General features: G+C 31.2%; 1 protein-coding gene across 1 annotated transcript; it reads left to right on the top strand.

Annotated features, from left to right (window-relative positions):
• The first annotated feature begins 2,924 nt into the window (after positions 1-2,924).
• On the top strand, positions 2,925-15,128 carry LOC140043902 (inositol polyphosphate 5-phosphatase K-like). The gene is made up of 10 exons (XM_072088381.1): positions 2,925-3,064; positions 7,583-7,637; positions 7,793-8,006; positions 8,442-8,558; positions 8,843-9,018; positions 11,256-11,477; positions 12,447-12,600; positions 13,034-13,171; positions 13,595-13,792; positions 14,245-15,128. The coding sequence occupies exons 2-10, from the start codon at positions 7,621-7,623 to the stop codon at positions 14,287-14,289; spliced, it is 1,281 nt and encodes a 426-aa protein (XP_071944482.1). The 5' UTR covers positions 2,925-3,064; positions 7,583-7,620; the 3' UTR covers positions 14,290-15,128.
• The last annotated feature ends 263 nt before the right edge of the window (positions 15,129-15,391 follow it).

Here is a 15,391-nt window from a genome sequence, read left to right as displayed (position 1 = left end):
ATTGTTGAAACAATTGTTAAGCCTATATTAATTCCCTGTAGTTTTGATACAAACAAGGATTTAAAGCGGGATCAGATGCCGTTTTCGGCCACCTCGACTTATATGGACTATACCATTATTATTATTATTATAGGGGTGTGGTCTATTATATTTTATGTAGAGAAGGGTGTCTATTGAATGGGAAGACAATACAATTGTTCTGTTACGTAACCTACAGTACAAAGTACAAGTAACAATACAAAACATCAAAAACTAGCAATGCATGTACTTTTTATAAGGCATGTTATTATAGGTACTGTGTTAGGGAATGCCAAGATTTTGAAACAATATTACTATATTAACTAAAGATATTTTAAATAAAACAAATTTTATAGACAAATTTAATGAAGAACCATCTACTAACTGGATAAAGCCATTTAGGAAAAATCAAAAGTTGATCATAACGAGTGGTTTTCAAAGGCCCAATGCAAAACGAAATTACATGCAAAAAAACGTTAACGGAATATACTATGTATAAAGGAACTCCAAACCTTGAACAATATTTGTTAGATAAAACTAATTTTAAGAGTATCAATTTAAAATTTAAAGCAATATCGAACTCTCCTAGATCTTGAGGGTCGTAGACAATCCTGGTCAAATCATATAAACACAGGATTATGTAAGATGTGTAGTACTAACGAAAAAGAAACAGTAAACCCTTTTTTATTTAAATGTCCTTCATTATTTCTGTTAGACAATAATTAAGTATGTACTGGGATAATTTTAATTGTGGATCTCAGAAATTAAAACAACACTTTATGCTAGACAATTTATTCACTGAAAATGAAAGATTAGGAAAAATGAATGTTATTGTTTATTGATGGAGTTAATGGATTATCTATTTATTATCAGTATTATTAATATTTTCAAGTTTAAAGCGAATATTATCATTATTATTATTTAAAAAAATATAATTGATAATTGATTTTATTATTATATTTAATTTTATTTTATTTGTAATTTAATTAACTAATTGATTAATATAGTAAACAAGCTACAGACATCCCTATGAGGATGTATCTGTAAGTTTTATTTATTTATTAGGCCTATCCTGTATTTTTGTTGTTCTGTTTTTATTTTTGTAGTTATATTATTGTACAATTTACGTATTATGTATTTTCATACAGATCTAATTAATTAATTAGTTTACATTTTGTTTAGATGTTATGTACAGTATTAGTATTTAGAACTTTGTGGCTTATGTTATTTGTAATTTTGTCTGCTGTAAATTGGATGCACCATTAACTGATAAATGTGTGACACCGATATAAAGGTGATTCCTATGAATAAATAAATAAATAAATAAAAACTATATAAGTAGGTATACTTACTTATTATATATAAAAACTAAACTAAACACTAAAGTATAATCAAAATTAAAGTATATACTAGGCCTATGTTATTCCTATCTGGATTTAAACACTTTAAATTTTAGTACAATCGGATTCGAAATTAGAAAATCTTAAATAAAATACTACAATACAATCGGAATTAAAACAGGGCCTAAATACTACAATACAATCGGAATTAAAACATCCTAAATACTACAATACAATCGGAATTAAAACATCCTAAATACAACATTACAATCGGTTAAATTACCTAAACTCTATATAATGTTGTGAAATATGTAAAAGATAGTTGGCAAATGCATTCTAATCGGCCCAAATAAAACGAAAGAAATAAGGATTGATTTTCGAAAACATAATTGGTCTGACAGTATACATTAATTAAAGTAAAGGAAGTAGAGATTGTTAACAATTATAAGTATATGGCAGTAGTGTTTGACTAAAGCTTAAATGGGTGGACATGTTGATCGTAGTTAAGAAGTTAAATACAAGGCTGTACTGCTTGAGGAAACTCGGTTCTTTGGGGTAAAGCAGGATATTTGTACTATAGAATGTTTATGTTTTACTAATCAGTGATGTTCTATTTGGGCATATTGTATATTGGGCTAGGAATATCAGTAAGATGTAAGAGGGATAAAGACCGAATTGAGAAGGTGCTGGGTAGAGCGTGGAAAGTAATTGGTTTTCTACAGCGAACGGCTCGCCGATGTATTCCATGCTATATTGGAAGACACCAATCATCCTCTTCATGGCGACATTATCAGCTCCGTTTTGCATTCGCTATTATAACGTTTTGATGATGCAAAATTCTGGGAACAAAATGGTACAGTTGACAAAATTATAATGTTTATTGGTTTTACTGATTACCTAATAATCAGTATGTGATATAGATCTTATTAAATGTACTACTGTCATCTTTATTAAATGTACTACTCTGTACGTGTTATCGTTAGGTAAATTATATTTTTTATTTGTAACTGGAATAAAAACTTTCTTTATATACTTTCTGTATCTAACTATAAATCTGTAAAAATTATATAGAAATAAAGAGCCATAATATACTGCATTAACTTGAAAACCGAAATTAATTCTACAGCATGCAGGGCCAGGGAGTTGTTAACAACTCCCTGGCAGGGCGTAGTTGTTTTCCCTTTGTTGCTGAAACATAATGCACTAAACAAAAGAACAAAAGCAGCAGTATTGCAACACATTAACACACTCAATTAATAAATAGGACACCCCTATTTTCCCATCTTTTTATAATGGTATATATAGTCCATACAAGTCGAGGAGGTGGCCGAAAACGGCACCTGATTTAAAGCGTACTAACTAATTAATCTATTCCTAATATCTATTTACTCATCTATCAAAAATAAAAAATAAATTATCATTATTTAGGCCTACTATTAAAAAATAATAAAACAGATAACAATGTGTATTCATGCATGAGAAATGTTCTCCCTTGTGAACTACGCATGCGCACATCAATACTACGCTGTCAAAACAACAACAACCACCATACATCAAAAAGCCAGAGGATCGAGAGCATCGAAAATAAAACACACGGTTGGTGGTTTTGTCGAGGGACCGTATTTACTTTATGTAGACCTAAGCCTAGTTATAAAACATTTTGTTGTAGCCCAGGCCGATCATTATCGTACCAACTTTTGAAATAGGTAAGAATGCATGAATTTTCATATTTTAAAACTGTATTAAAACCTGCTGGTAGTAATAATAATAACTCAACATAAGATAAGCCCATTTTCTAGGCCTGGTTGGCCTTCATTTTAGTATTTACTATACTCAGTGAATGACTCATCAACCGGAGGGAGATTGTTATCTGATGGCTCTTGTCGAAAATCATGTAGGGCCTAGGCCTAAATGTTGGCTGTTTTTTTTACATTCTAACGTTATACTGAAACAGCCAAACTACGGCTGACATGAATGACTACTGAACCTCATAAACATAATTAAGTGAAGTGTATAACATGCATAATACTTAATAGAGTAAGTAGGCCGGAATCCAGTAGGCCTATAGGCCTAAGTATTAATAATTAATAATATTAACTCATTCAATTTATTAATTAAAATTTCTCGAAATTAGGCAGCAGCGAGGGCTGGTCAATTAAATATTATAAGTAAAATATATGTTAGATTAGCTATATAAAATAACCTATTTAAAAAAACATTTTGCATAATATTCATTAATACAGTATAATAATTACTGTATGTTTGACTTGGTGAAAAGGTTGAGAATTGTAGAGGGTCAGAGTCAGAATTCATTAATATTGTTTCATAGAGAATTTCAGCAGTCCTTGAACCCATTATAATCTTGATGTCACTATTGGACCTAAGATAAATTAATCAGTTAAAGACCCCTTCCCTGCAATTTTGGACGTTTTTTGGAAAATAATACATATATATCACTTTAAAAACATTAAACCATGTCATTCCTTGTCTTAAATGTACGTTTTATGGTAAATTATGATAAAAAGTGAGAAACAATGCACTACCTAAGTAGCTCGCGGCGATCGACCTCTCGTGGACGGTCTTAGGCCTAGCCTGGCTAGGCTTAGTTTTGTAGGCCTAGCTGGTAAACATCGGTAACGTGCGAACATCGTACGCTAGCTATATACCTAGCCTGACGTTGTATAGTTGCTGCATTAATTGTCTTTCTATTTTTGCCAGACTCCGTTGATACAAATTGGGGAAAACCCGGTATTTTCGCTGAAAAATTAGGAGTCTTCCATTTGTTTTGGCCTCACGATCGATCGAAAAGTGGGCGAATTACAGGTGAAAAACAAAAATATCAATCCGCGCGCAATGCATTTTGGGATTTATAGCGGGCCGCTATAATTATTAAAATCGACTTATTTTTCACATTTTTAACCGTTTAAAGACAAAAAAAAGTTATCGCAATAGGACCATATAGTATTATTTTTACATTAAATATAGTTTGTGATCTTAAATTAGATCTAAAAAACGTAGGGAATGGGGCTTTAATACAACTGCATGTTAATAAATAGTATTCTGGGCTCTTTCCAGTATGTCAGCAGTGTACAGTAGTATAGTGGCTAAGAAAAAATATCTGGAAGAATAGAAAATATGTGTAAAGCTCTGTCTACACTATCAAACTTATGTGACAAAAACATGTGATGTGCCCATATATGGACATGATGATGTCATACCACTACCATATTTAGGTATATCACTACCATATTTGGGCACATCACACTTTTTTTGTCAAACTAGTTTAATACTTTCTTTATTAAGCTCTGTCTACACTATTAGACAGAGCTTAAAGAAAGGCCGACCATCATTTCTATATTACAACCAGCTTTTATAGTGTAGTGTAGTCTGTTTTTCTGTCATCTTGTTGCTAACGTTTTCCACAATTTGTTTCCATTTTTTTCTGTTTATGGCAGGATGGTTTGTTATTGTGTTAGTGTCTACTAGTCCTTGTAAGTCTTTCTTTATTTGATTCATCCAGTTATTTCTTGGTCTTCCTACGGGTCGTTTTACTTTTACTTCTGTCATCTTGTAATTTTGATTTAGGCTACTAGCACATGGTATACCGGCTAGTAAATAAACTAATACTGTATATACTAATTTAACTAAAAAAATTAATCCTGTATCATATCACTTTTTTTTTATGGTGACATTTATGAATAATTCATTTTACGGAAAATTGGAATATTAATAAATTAGTCGCCAATATTTTACATGACTGTAAACTGAGAATTAATTTTTTGGATTCTCATTTCAAGGACTATGCTATTAACATCTTCTTCCTCATTGATTTATGTTGGATTTTAAGCTACAGTATCATTCTTCTGCATTTGCAATAACTTTGATAGATAATTAATAATGTAATGTTATTTTCACAGCTCTACTGTAAATGCATTAGTATTATATTTTTGCAGTTAAATTGTTTGAAATAAAGTATTACATACATGTTGCATACAAATTAATTCTTTTAATTTTAGTTGCCGTTATTTTCGCACACCCAAAATGTTCGTGGCCTTTTATTTGTTCATTTAAATTCATTATTTGAATGCCATTCTGAGTTTTCTCACAATTCACATACAATTGACAAATATGCAATTGCTTTATGTATATGGGAAAAATATAAAGCACACAAGTCATACAGTACAGTATATTAATCAATGCAACGAACTAAAATATTTCTGTGTCATTTTCTGCGTTTGATTTTGAATAGTCAACATTTTTGGTAAATTTTTGAAAAATTCTATGCTACATTTCAGCTGATTAACTGACATATTTATATGTTGTTTTCTCTGCATTAAATTCAAATTTAAAATAGTAATTGCGAGACCTTACTTCTTTCCCTTGATGCACGTCGCAGGAGTGTTCAGCTTCAGCTAACCAATTTGCAAATTGTATACATATTGATCATACTGGCTCCTAATAACTTGGATTATATACTTCATTGCTATTTTCAGTGTTAATGATTTATTATCCTTCATTGGTTACATTGATCTTACAGTGCCAAAGTCAGTTTTGTTTGGCTCATTTTTGTGCATAAAATTGTTTATTATATCATTCATTGAAGAAATTTTGCAAAATTTTAATAACAAAGTTATGTTGTATATAAGGTTGTATGCTGAAAAACTGTGCTTTTAAAAATTATATAGGATTTTGTATGTTGGTTTATTTTTTTATTTAAAAAAATTTAAAACATATTTATTATACAGGATAAAACACATCAGGTATAGATATTACACCTGTTTACATATGGTCCTGTTATTTTATCCCACTCAAAGAATTTTTGCAAAATTTGAATAAAAAATTATGTTGTATGCTGAAAACTGTGCTAAAATGTCTATCTTACCCACACATACAGTAGGCCTAGTATAGGAGAATATTATTTCATTGTGGAATTATTGAGGTATCTTTCCAGGTGCGATGGATGGGTGTTTGTGCGTTTTGCTAGTTTTGTGCATAAGAGAAATTGAATAGAATTTAGGCTATTATATTTTTATGTGGCTAGTGTTAGGCATTCTAATAAGCAGATAAGAAAAATCAATTTGATTAACAATAAACAATTCAAAACACATGGAGACAAATTTCTCTACAGTATGTTCAATGTTAATATAATAATTTCATTTAAAATTATGTATAGTGTGTTGAAATGGAAATGTTTATAGAAAAATATGTAAAGAGATAGGAACATATGTATGGGAATAAAAGTGGGATGAACTCAAATAAGATAAAATATCTATAATAATTTTAATTGGTGGAATACATACAATAATAAGATATAGTGAACATTTTTAAAACAGTACTTAAAAATTGAATTAAAACCACTGTTTTTGTATTAAGACTAGAGCTATATCTAAACTATCAAACCTTATGTGACAAAAACATGTGATTTGCCCATATATGGACATGATGATGTCATATATCACTACCATATTTAAGCATATCACTACCATATTTGGGAACATCACACTTTTTTGTCAAACTAGTTTGACAGTGTAGACAGAGCTTTAAGAAATTGAAGTACAGTAATTTGATAGAATAAGGAAACTATGTAAAATTTAATTTGAAAATTACAGTAACGTTTTCAAATAATCTTTTGTAAATAAACATGTATTGTAATTTGATAAAGGATTGAGGAAACTATCTAGGAAACTATTTAATTTATTTTAAAATTAAATAAAAAAAAAAGATTTCTAAAGATTGACAAAAGATGTTATTTAAATCCAACGTTTGAACTAAACTAGTTTTCAAATAAAAATGTGCATTTATCACACTCTCTATTTTGACATCTTAAATCCATTTATTATTCATATATTATATATCATAATTTGTATAGATTATTCAAAGATAATATATACTTATTCTCAATTTTGGCAGATGTTTGAAGTATGAGAATAATATTTGTTTAAATCATGGTTTGTTTAAATCATGGTTAGTTTTAATCCTAAATGTCTTAGTCATGGCTCACAAACTTCCTACAGTATACCTGCTTCCAAGAATTTTAAAACTTTTTTTTTATCTTATGGATTTAATAAATAAAATCGAAATGTACTTTGCTTGTTTTCAAATTGTTACAACCAGGCAAGGAAATAAATATTAAATTACCAAATTTATGTTGTGTGCAAAACATAGTCATTATCATTTTGTAAATTCATAATTATATTGATAATTTATTTCCTTTATGATAATAGGTTCTTTGTTACAACAAATAGGATCTCTTAATTTTAAAATGGCAGATACAATAGGGTAAGTGTTAATGATGATTTTTTATAATTCTTAACTTTTCTCAGTCATAATATTCATTACTACTACTGTAGTACTACAGATTGAACTGGACTAATAAGACACTATATATTTGTCTCAAAATTTATTTTTAATTGAAGTGTGAATTCATGTTACAGCATTAGTGTCTGTACGTGGAATGTCGCGACCCTTGACCCGCCTAAGCAGTTACAACAGTTGCTGGAGCGGCTACTAAGTTTTGATCCAGATATCTGTGTTATTGGTCTCCAAGAGGTCAGCTCAAAGCCGCATGAGATTGTCCAAGCGGTATTTGTCGATGACCCCTGGACAGAAGCAATGGACGCAGTGATGAAATCTAGACACCTTATGCAAGTGAGTTGTAAAGAATATAAAGAATTTGAATAGCAGACAGAGATGGTAGTGAGGTCTTTGACTGTGTGAGTGAGTGAGTGTGGAAAATATATGGCAAATTACTATATTTGATCACTCAGTCTCATGAGATGTTGTTATTCATTTCATTCATTTATTCCACATTTATTCAGTTATGGGACCCACATTAACAGCAAAAGCTTGTCTCATGAGGGACCCTACAATACATATGATACATGAAAAGAAAATGTATTGTCTATTTTGTGCCTAGCTTACCTGGATAAACCGATAAAAGTCCTATTCTCCTTGATGAGCAAGATATACTCGAAAAGTAGAACATTCATTGAACACCCCTCTCCATAAATGGTACAGTAAATATAGTCAGTAGATATTACACATAGTAATTTAACTATGTTATTTTTTGTTTTTTTCTTTCAGGTGAAGTCTGCTCGTCTGCAAGGATTACTTATTGTTGTTTATACTAAACTACATCACGTTCCATTTTTTCACAATATAATGACAACGGTCACAAGGACGGGCATAGCAGGTTTATGGGTGAAAAATTGCACCATATTCTATTTTTAGATAAAAATAAATGTTTTCGTCTATAATACGAGGACATTTTATCAATAGTTTTAAATATAAACAGGTGGTTAGTAAGCTTATCTCATGAGGAACCCTATAATACATATGATATATAAAGAGAAAATGTATTGTCTTCAGTATTTCGTGCGTAGCTTACCTGGATAAACCGATAAATGCCCTATTCTCCTCGAAGAGCAAGATATACAGTATTTGAAAAGTAGAAATTATTTCTATTTGTGTTTTTTATATTGTAGGGTAATAAAGGAAGCGTAACGATACGCATGGATTGTTACGGGCGTAGTGTCTGTATATCCAACTGGCACCTGACACCTCATGCTGACCAATGGGATAAAAGACGCAAAGAAATTACACAGATATTTGAAGATCAGAATTTTAGTCTTGGTAACAACTTGAATATACTAGACCACAGGTATGAATACTGAATACTGAAAATGCTTTATTTGTTCTTTATTATAATAAAATAACAATATAAAAATTCTTTTTAAAGATTGGCAAATATTAGTGTTGAATATATCTATATTTGTCCAGCCTGCGCCTCCCTTTGTTTTTATTTCTTTTATTCCACTCAGGCAGTGCTTGTCTGTTTTATATATCTACTTTGTCCAAGTACTCTCACTTGCACTGATGAAGGGCTAGTGTTGCCCAAAAGCTCTGCTAACTTTTCTGGCTGTTTTACTTTATTGTTTTAATTTAATTTTTTTATCTGCATTGAGATCTAGCCACTGATACCCACAGCATTGTCATTATTTTATTTTGTATCTGCATTGAGATCCAGCCACTGATACCCACAGCATTGTCATTATTTTATTTTGTATCTCCATTGAGATCCAGCCACTGATACCCACAGCATTGTCATTATTTTATTTTGTATCTCCATTGAGATCCAGCCACTGATACCCACAGCATTGTCATTATTTTTTTTTGTATCTCCATTGAGATCCAGCCACTGATACTAACGGCATTGGCATTATTTTATTTTGTATCTCAATTGAGATCCAGCCACAGATACCAACAGCATTGTCATTATTTTATTTTGTATCTCCATTGAGATCCAGCCACTGATACCAACAGCATTGTCATTATTTTATTTTGTATCTCCATTGAGATCCAGCCACTGATACCCACAGCATTGTCAGTATTTTTTTTGTATCTCCATTGAGATCCAGCCACTGATACCCACAGCATTGTCATTATTTCAGTGCTTTGCCTTTGTATTTGAATTTATATTTTTACTAAATATACAAATATTATTTTGTCGGGAATCAATAGTTTTTACATATTTTGTTGTGTCGTCATAGCAATGACAAATCTAAGTGGACTTTGTACTGCATTAGCACGTTGTAATTACAAATGTATGTGTGCTATTCAGCTGATCTAATGTTAAGCCAAGCCATTTAGAAAACTAATGGTATTTTTTATGATGTCGCCAATTGGATGCCGTTATACAAATGCTTAGTACACCTTGTGAATCTATCATTCATTATTTATGGATGGTACAAATTCGCACACAAATAACCAGCTTCTTGGCATGACAGGTTGTATTTTGAATCACAGATTACAGAATAAGATAATCTAAGAAATTGGGTCAATTAGGTTTATTCAAATTAAGCCGCTGTTAAATATTACATAAGTGTTGTCTGTTTATATGTCCTTGGATGTTGCTTAAAAGTAATGATTATGGTTGATTAAAGATGTATTGTCCCCCTGAAAAAATATTTGTTTAATATTTTTTGTTGAATATGCTATTTTAATGTTGCATAATAGTTATTCACTTTTACCATCAAAAACAAAAAATACCTTAAAAAAAACTTAAATTGACTGCCAGCCATTATTATTATTTATTTATAAAACATTATTTTTGTTCGTTTTTTTTTAATACGAAAGTGATTAACTTGATTAAAACTGCAAAATGGACTATTTAAAGTCTGATGTTATCAATCTTATTTTCCATGTTTTTGGAGGACAATACATATTTAATAGTATTTTTAACATAATTTGTTATCATCAAAAGTTAGTACAGTAGTATCATTTCACATCAAAAGTGTTGTTTATTGATTGTCAATCGCTTTGCTCTTGTAATACTGTTGATTGGGTGTCAAAAGCTTTAAAACAAATCAATAATTTTTCTTAATTTCTATTCATAAATAATTTATTAGAGAATATAAATATGAAAATAATATAGAAATTAGATACAATTTGACCATATTAGGAAAGAAACACATTTTAACAGACAAAGGTAAATAAATAATCTGAATATTTATGAGGAGCTCTTTACCATATAAGGCTCTTAATATTCATAAAAACATAACCAAAACTAGCATGTAATACTTATATACTGTACCAGTCGCAGTATTCACCATTCACACTTACTGTAGGCTTGAAATAAAACAAAATTCTCCTATCTAAGTGAATACAATTTAAGGGAAATACTTAAATATTTATTTAGTTAAGTAGAATACTTAACAGTTAAGGGAAATATCTGACTTAATTCTGATTGATGGAGACAGCCACGGGACTATGAAACTTAATTCTGATTGGTGGAGACAGCCACAGGACTATAAAACTTAATTCTGATTGGTGGAGGACTATGAAACTTGTATGAAATTGTTTATATAAACCTAAATATTTATCTTCCTGTTTGAACAGTTTTGTGTTCGTATTAGGTGATCTAAATTTCCGCCTTGAAGGAACAAGTCGCGAAGAAGCCTTAGTTAATCTAAACCAAGATAAATTAGAACCATTAAAAGAGAAAGATCAACTGAAGATAACACTAAACGAAGAAGAGGAGATTATAGGATTCAAGGAAGGAGAGATTAGTTTTCCACCAACTTATAAATTTGACCCAGGCACCTCTAATTATGACACTAGGTAAGGTTCTTTTAATTTTTGTTATGCAACACAACATAATAGGGAGCATTTGATTTTTGAGACCTAGAAACTTTCTATGTTAATTCATTGCGCATATGCAGTGAAGGACATGCTTCCTCGCTCTATTTCTCAACACAGTTTTGGTGCTTTCTAGATCAAGGTGATGCCTGATGACACATCAATGCGTAGGTCATCGGTCAGTGCAACGCGAAAGCTCCCTAATGACTCAGATGTGTACGTATTTTATGATAAACATTATGACCAATTTTAATATTAACTATACTGTACAATTACAAATATGGCTTTTAATGTTCTGATCTTAGAATTCATATTCATGAATTTTGTATTGTAATTTGATCATAATTGAATTCTATGTGGACGCTCATGATAATGAGATGTCATATAATTTGAATGATATTCTTGAATTATTAAAGTGTTTGTTATGAGTCATTCCTTTTCAGACAGAATCATTGCTATCCAGAAAACAACATAGAAATGATAGTATTATTAATAATAATATTATTTAGTAGAGCCCCTCTTTAACACCCATATTAAGTAATAAATACTTTTATTTTTAAAAATATAGTAACATTACAACTTATGGCCAGATTGTGTGTAACCTTTTAATATAGGCTCTTAAAGATATAAAAACACTAATGTAGTGGACACTTTCTCATGAAGAATGAGGGGCAGTAACAGTCAACCCCTTTTCAGGGAACATCCCTTTTACTGTACCTTTGAAACAGACTACAGCGCTGTCTACACTATCAAACTTGTTTGACAAAAAAAAAGTGATGGGCCCAAATATGACATCATGTCCATATATGGCCATATCACATTTTGTTGTCACATAGAGTTATACATAATGTTTTAACTATGACCAACCCAGGGAACATCCATTAAGGAGACACCTTTTTTGTGTCAAGAAGCCGTCCCTTAATAGAATAAATTTGTGTTTGTTTCTTTCAGTCCAAAGCAAAGAGTTCCAGCTTGGACAGATCGTATATTATGGAAGGAGTATTCAGGGAGTGTGGAACCACTCTTGAAACAGTTGGAGTACCATTCACAACCTGACATGGACCATAGTGATCATAGACCTGTTACTGCTTACTTTCAACTCAAGGTATTTACTTAAAGATGTATTGTCCACCTGGAAAAATTATTTTTTTTATTTTTTGTTGTTGAATATGCCATTTTAACGTCACATAATTAGTTATCCACTATTTACCTGAAAAAACTGTAATATTTACAGCAAAAAATAGTTGATGGTTGAATTTTATTTTGTCATTTTATATGAGAAAACATTATTTTTTTCGTTTTTTTCCCGGAAGTGCATATGCATATGTACACCTGGGTGGAGAGCGGCAAACGTAGGTAAAGTATCTTGCCTAAGGATACAAGCAATGCAACGAGCTTTGGATTCAAACTCGCGATCTAACAATCAATAGTCCAACATCCAACACACTGCGAGAGTGCTTTAAAATTCTTCTCTATTCTTGCATGCATTCTGAATCTCTGACAATTCTGAATATTTGTTTGTTTTGTTTGCTTGCTAGCTCCCTATTGATGGTGCCACACCTCTTGTGAGGTTCTCACCTGTGAAGTCATGGTCCAGTGGACGTGATGCTGTATGCACTTACACAATTGCTAGGGATACAAAGACAAGTAGCTGGGATTGGATAGGACTTTACAAGGTAAATAAAATGGATAAGATGCTACTTAGCAGGCCAGCTTGTCTTCCATATGTCCTTCCTGCTATGTATAAAGCTCTATCTACACTATCAAACTAGTTTGACAAAAAAAGTGTGATGTGCTGAAATATAGTAGTGATATGCTTAAAAATGGTAGTGATATGACATCATCATGTCCATATGGGCACATCACATTTTGTTGTCACATAAAGTGTGATAGTGTAGACAGAGCTTAACACTAAAACTGACTACTTTGATGAAATAAAGCTTATACAGTAGCCCTACCTACAAAGCCTAAAGAATAATAACTCTCAATAAACTAAATTATTAATATAGAACAATGCAATCTATGTTATTCTCCAAAAATGTGTGTACCAAAGGTTTTGACATAATAATGTATTTCTTAATTTTTATTTTTCTCAACAGTATGAATTTAGCAACATTGAACGTGACTATGTCACCTATGTGTGGGCAGATATGAAATCTTTATCGAAGCAAACATGCAAACACCAAGTTACAATTCAGTCAGAATATTTACCAGACGATTGTATTTATGATAAATTTATTTTGTGTTACTATAGTAGCGTTATGGACTGTACGCTTGGAGTCAGTGCCCCTTTTAAGGTGAGTACTTCATTTATTTCATTTCTTTAATAGCTTAGATAATTATTAGTAAAATATGGGGATTTAACTTCAAATCACACATATACCATATAGAGGCGGCTTATTTTATACCTCTATGCTTATACTCAAAAAGGAAACATGCGGACTTTTACACACATTACTAAAAAACGTACAGAATGGTGAACACAAGTGAGACGCGCAATGTCTAACAACAACTAGCATTTAAGATGATGATGATGAATCTTATACTACCTGCGCCACTGTATGAAGTCATTTTTAATTTAATGCAAAAAAAACCTCTTATTATCGTACAATTTAATGTTTAGTCACAGAAAGTCTGCTGTACTTCCTGCATCAACAGAGTGCGCTATACCAACATTTATGGAGTGTCATTGTACCTACATCATCAGTGTGATAACTCACTGAATAAATTTAATTATCTTCTTTTGCAGTTAACACCTAACTCAACAGATATGGAAATGTCGGAGTACAAATAATATGAGCGAGCACCTTGGTTCTTACAATGTTACACATATCACAGATAGTGTATTGGAAGAACACACATTGTGTTATATGCAATATAGTATGTGAAAAAGCAATGCACATGAAAGTAAGTTATGATGGTTATAGAGTTATCATATAGATGCCAGAACAAGGCACTATGTGTTCATGAAATGCTAGGATACTTGGCACGTAAGCTTATAGATTGGTTGGGACTTTGAACTTTGACCTGACTTTAATAGTAAAGTCAGGTTTGTGGTACACCATGTGTTTCCAACAGAAAATAAAGTAAAGATGAACTTATTTCTTTAAAATTTTGCATTTGAAAATATTTTAACAGTAAAATATTGATGCATAAGTTCATATTGAGGTAGATTATTTTTACAATGATTTTTAATCAAACATTTATTTAAAATTTTTAACCAGAATGTAGTTTTAACTAACTTTTATAATTATTGTTATCATTTTTTATTTACAATCAAAATACGATAAGTTTGTATGTGACGGTCAAGTTTTTGAAAATGTTGTAATTTAATGTAAGAAATTTTGTAATGCTGATAAATGTTTAAACTTTCTCAGGTGCAATAGTACAATTGTATGCAAGACAATTATATGAATTTTAAATACAATAAAACTCATTGTATGTCAATTGAATGTTGCACACTAGAGAAAATTAAATACGCTTGTGTTGCGTGTTACATCACTAAGCGTAAATACATTTTTTATAATAAAGTAATGTTCAGAAGCTGTAGTATACATAAGCTTACAGTATATAAATAAACTTTGTAAACATACAATGCTAAATGAAGGGGGATGTAGCCAGGGGGATGTAGCCAGGGGGATGTAGCCAGGGGGATGTAGCCAGGGGGTTGTAGCCAGGGGGTAATAGCCAGGGGGTAAAACCTTTTTGCACTAGAGACATGCAGTGAAAGTGATGGTAAATAGGCTTAACTGACTTAGCTCATCTTAGCATCATGCCCCCTTTGTAAGAAAAAGAAGCTCCAAATTTACAATCCTCACTACAGGCTAATTGACAGGAACAAGTGATAAGTGGAAAACCTTGTAGTTGTCCCACATAGAATCTGTATCATCTTTCCT

This window comes from Antedon mediterranea, chromosome 3, assembly GCF_964355755.1.
Source record: "Antedon mediterranea chromosome 3, ecAntMedi1.1, whole genome shotgun sequence".
NCBI classification, from domain to species: Eukaryota; Metazoa; Echinodermata; class Crinoidea; order Comatulida; family Antedonidae; genus Antedon; species Antedon mediterranea.
The sequence above is the reverse complement of the archived record's forward strand: the minus strand, read 5'-3'. Positions and strand labels throughout refer to the sequence as shown.

What these genes read in the sequence shown, in the direction of transcription:
- LOC140043902 (XM_072088381.1), top strand. An exon ending in CGGGCATAGCAGGTTTATGG is followed by an intron (nt 8,559 to 8,842) that starts GTGAAAAATTGC and finishes TTTATATTGTAG; the next exon opens with GGTAATAAAGGAAGCGTAAC. An exon ending in TTGAATATACTAGACCACAG is followed by an intron (nt 9,019 to 11,255) that starts GTATGAATACTG and finishes CTGTTTGAACAG; the next exon opens with TTTTGTGTTCGTATTAGGTG.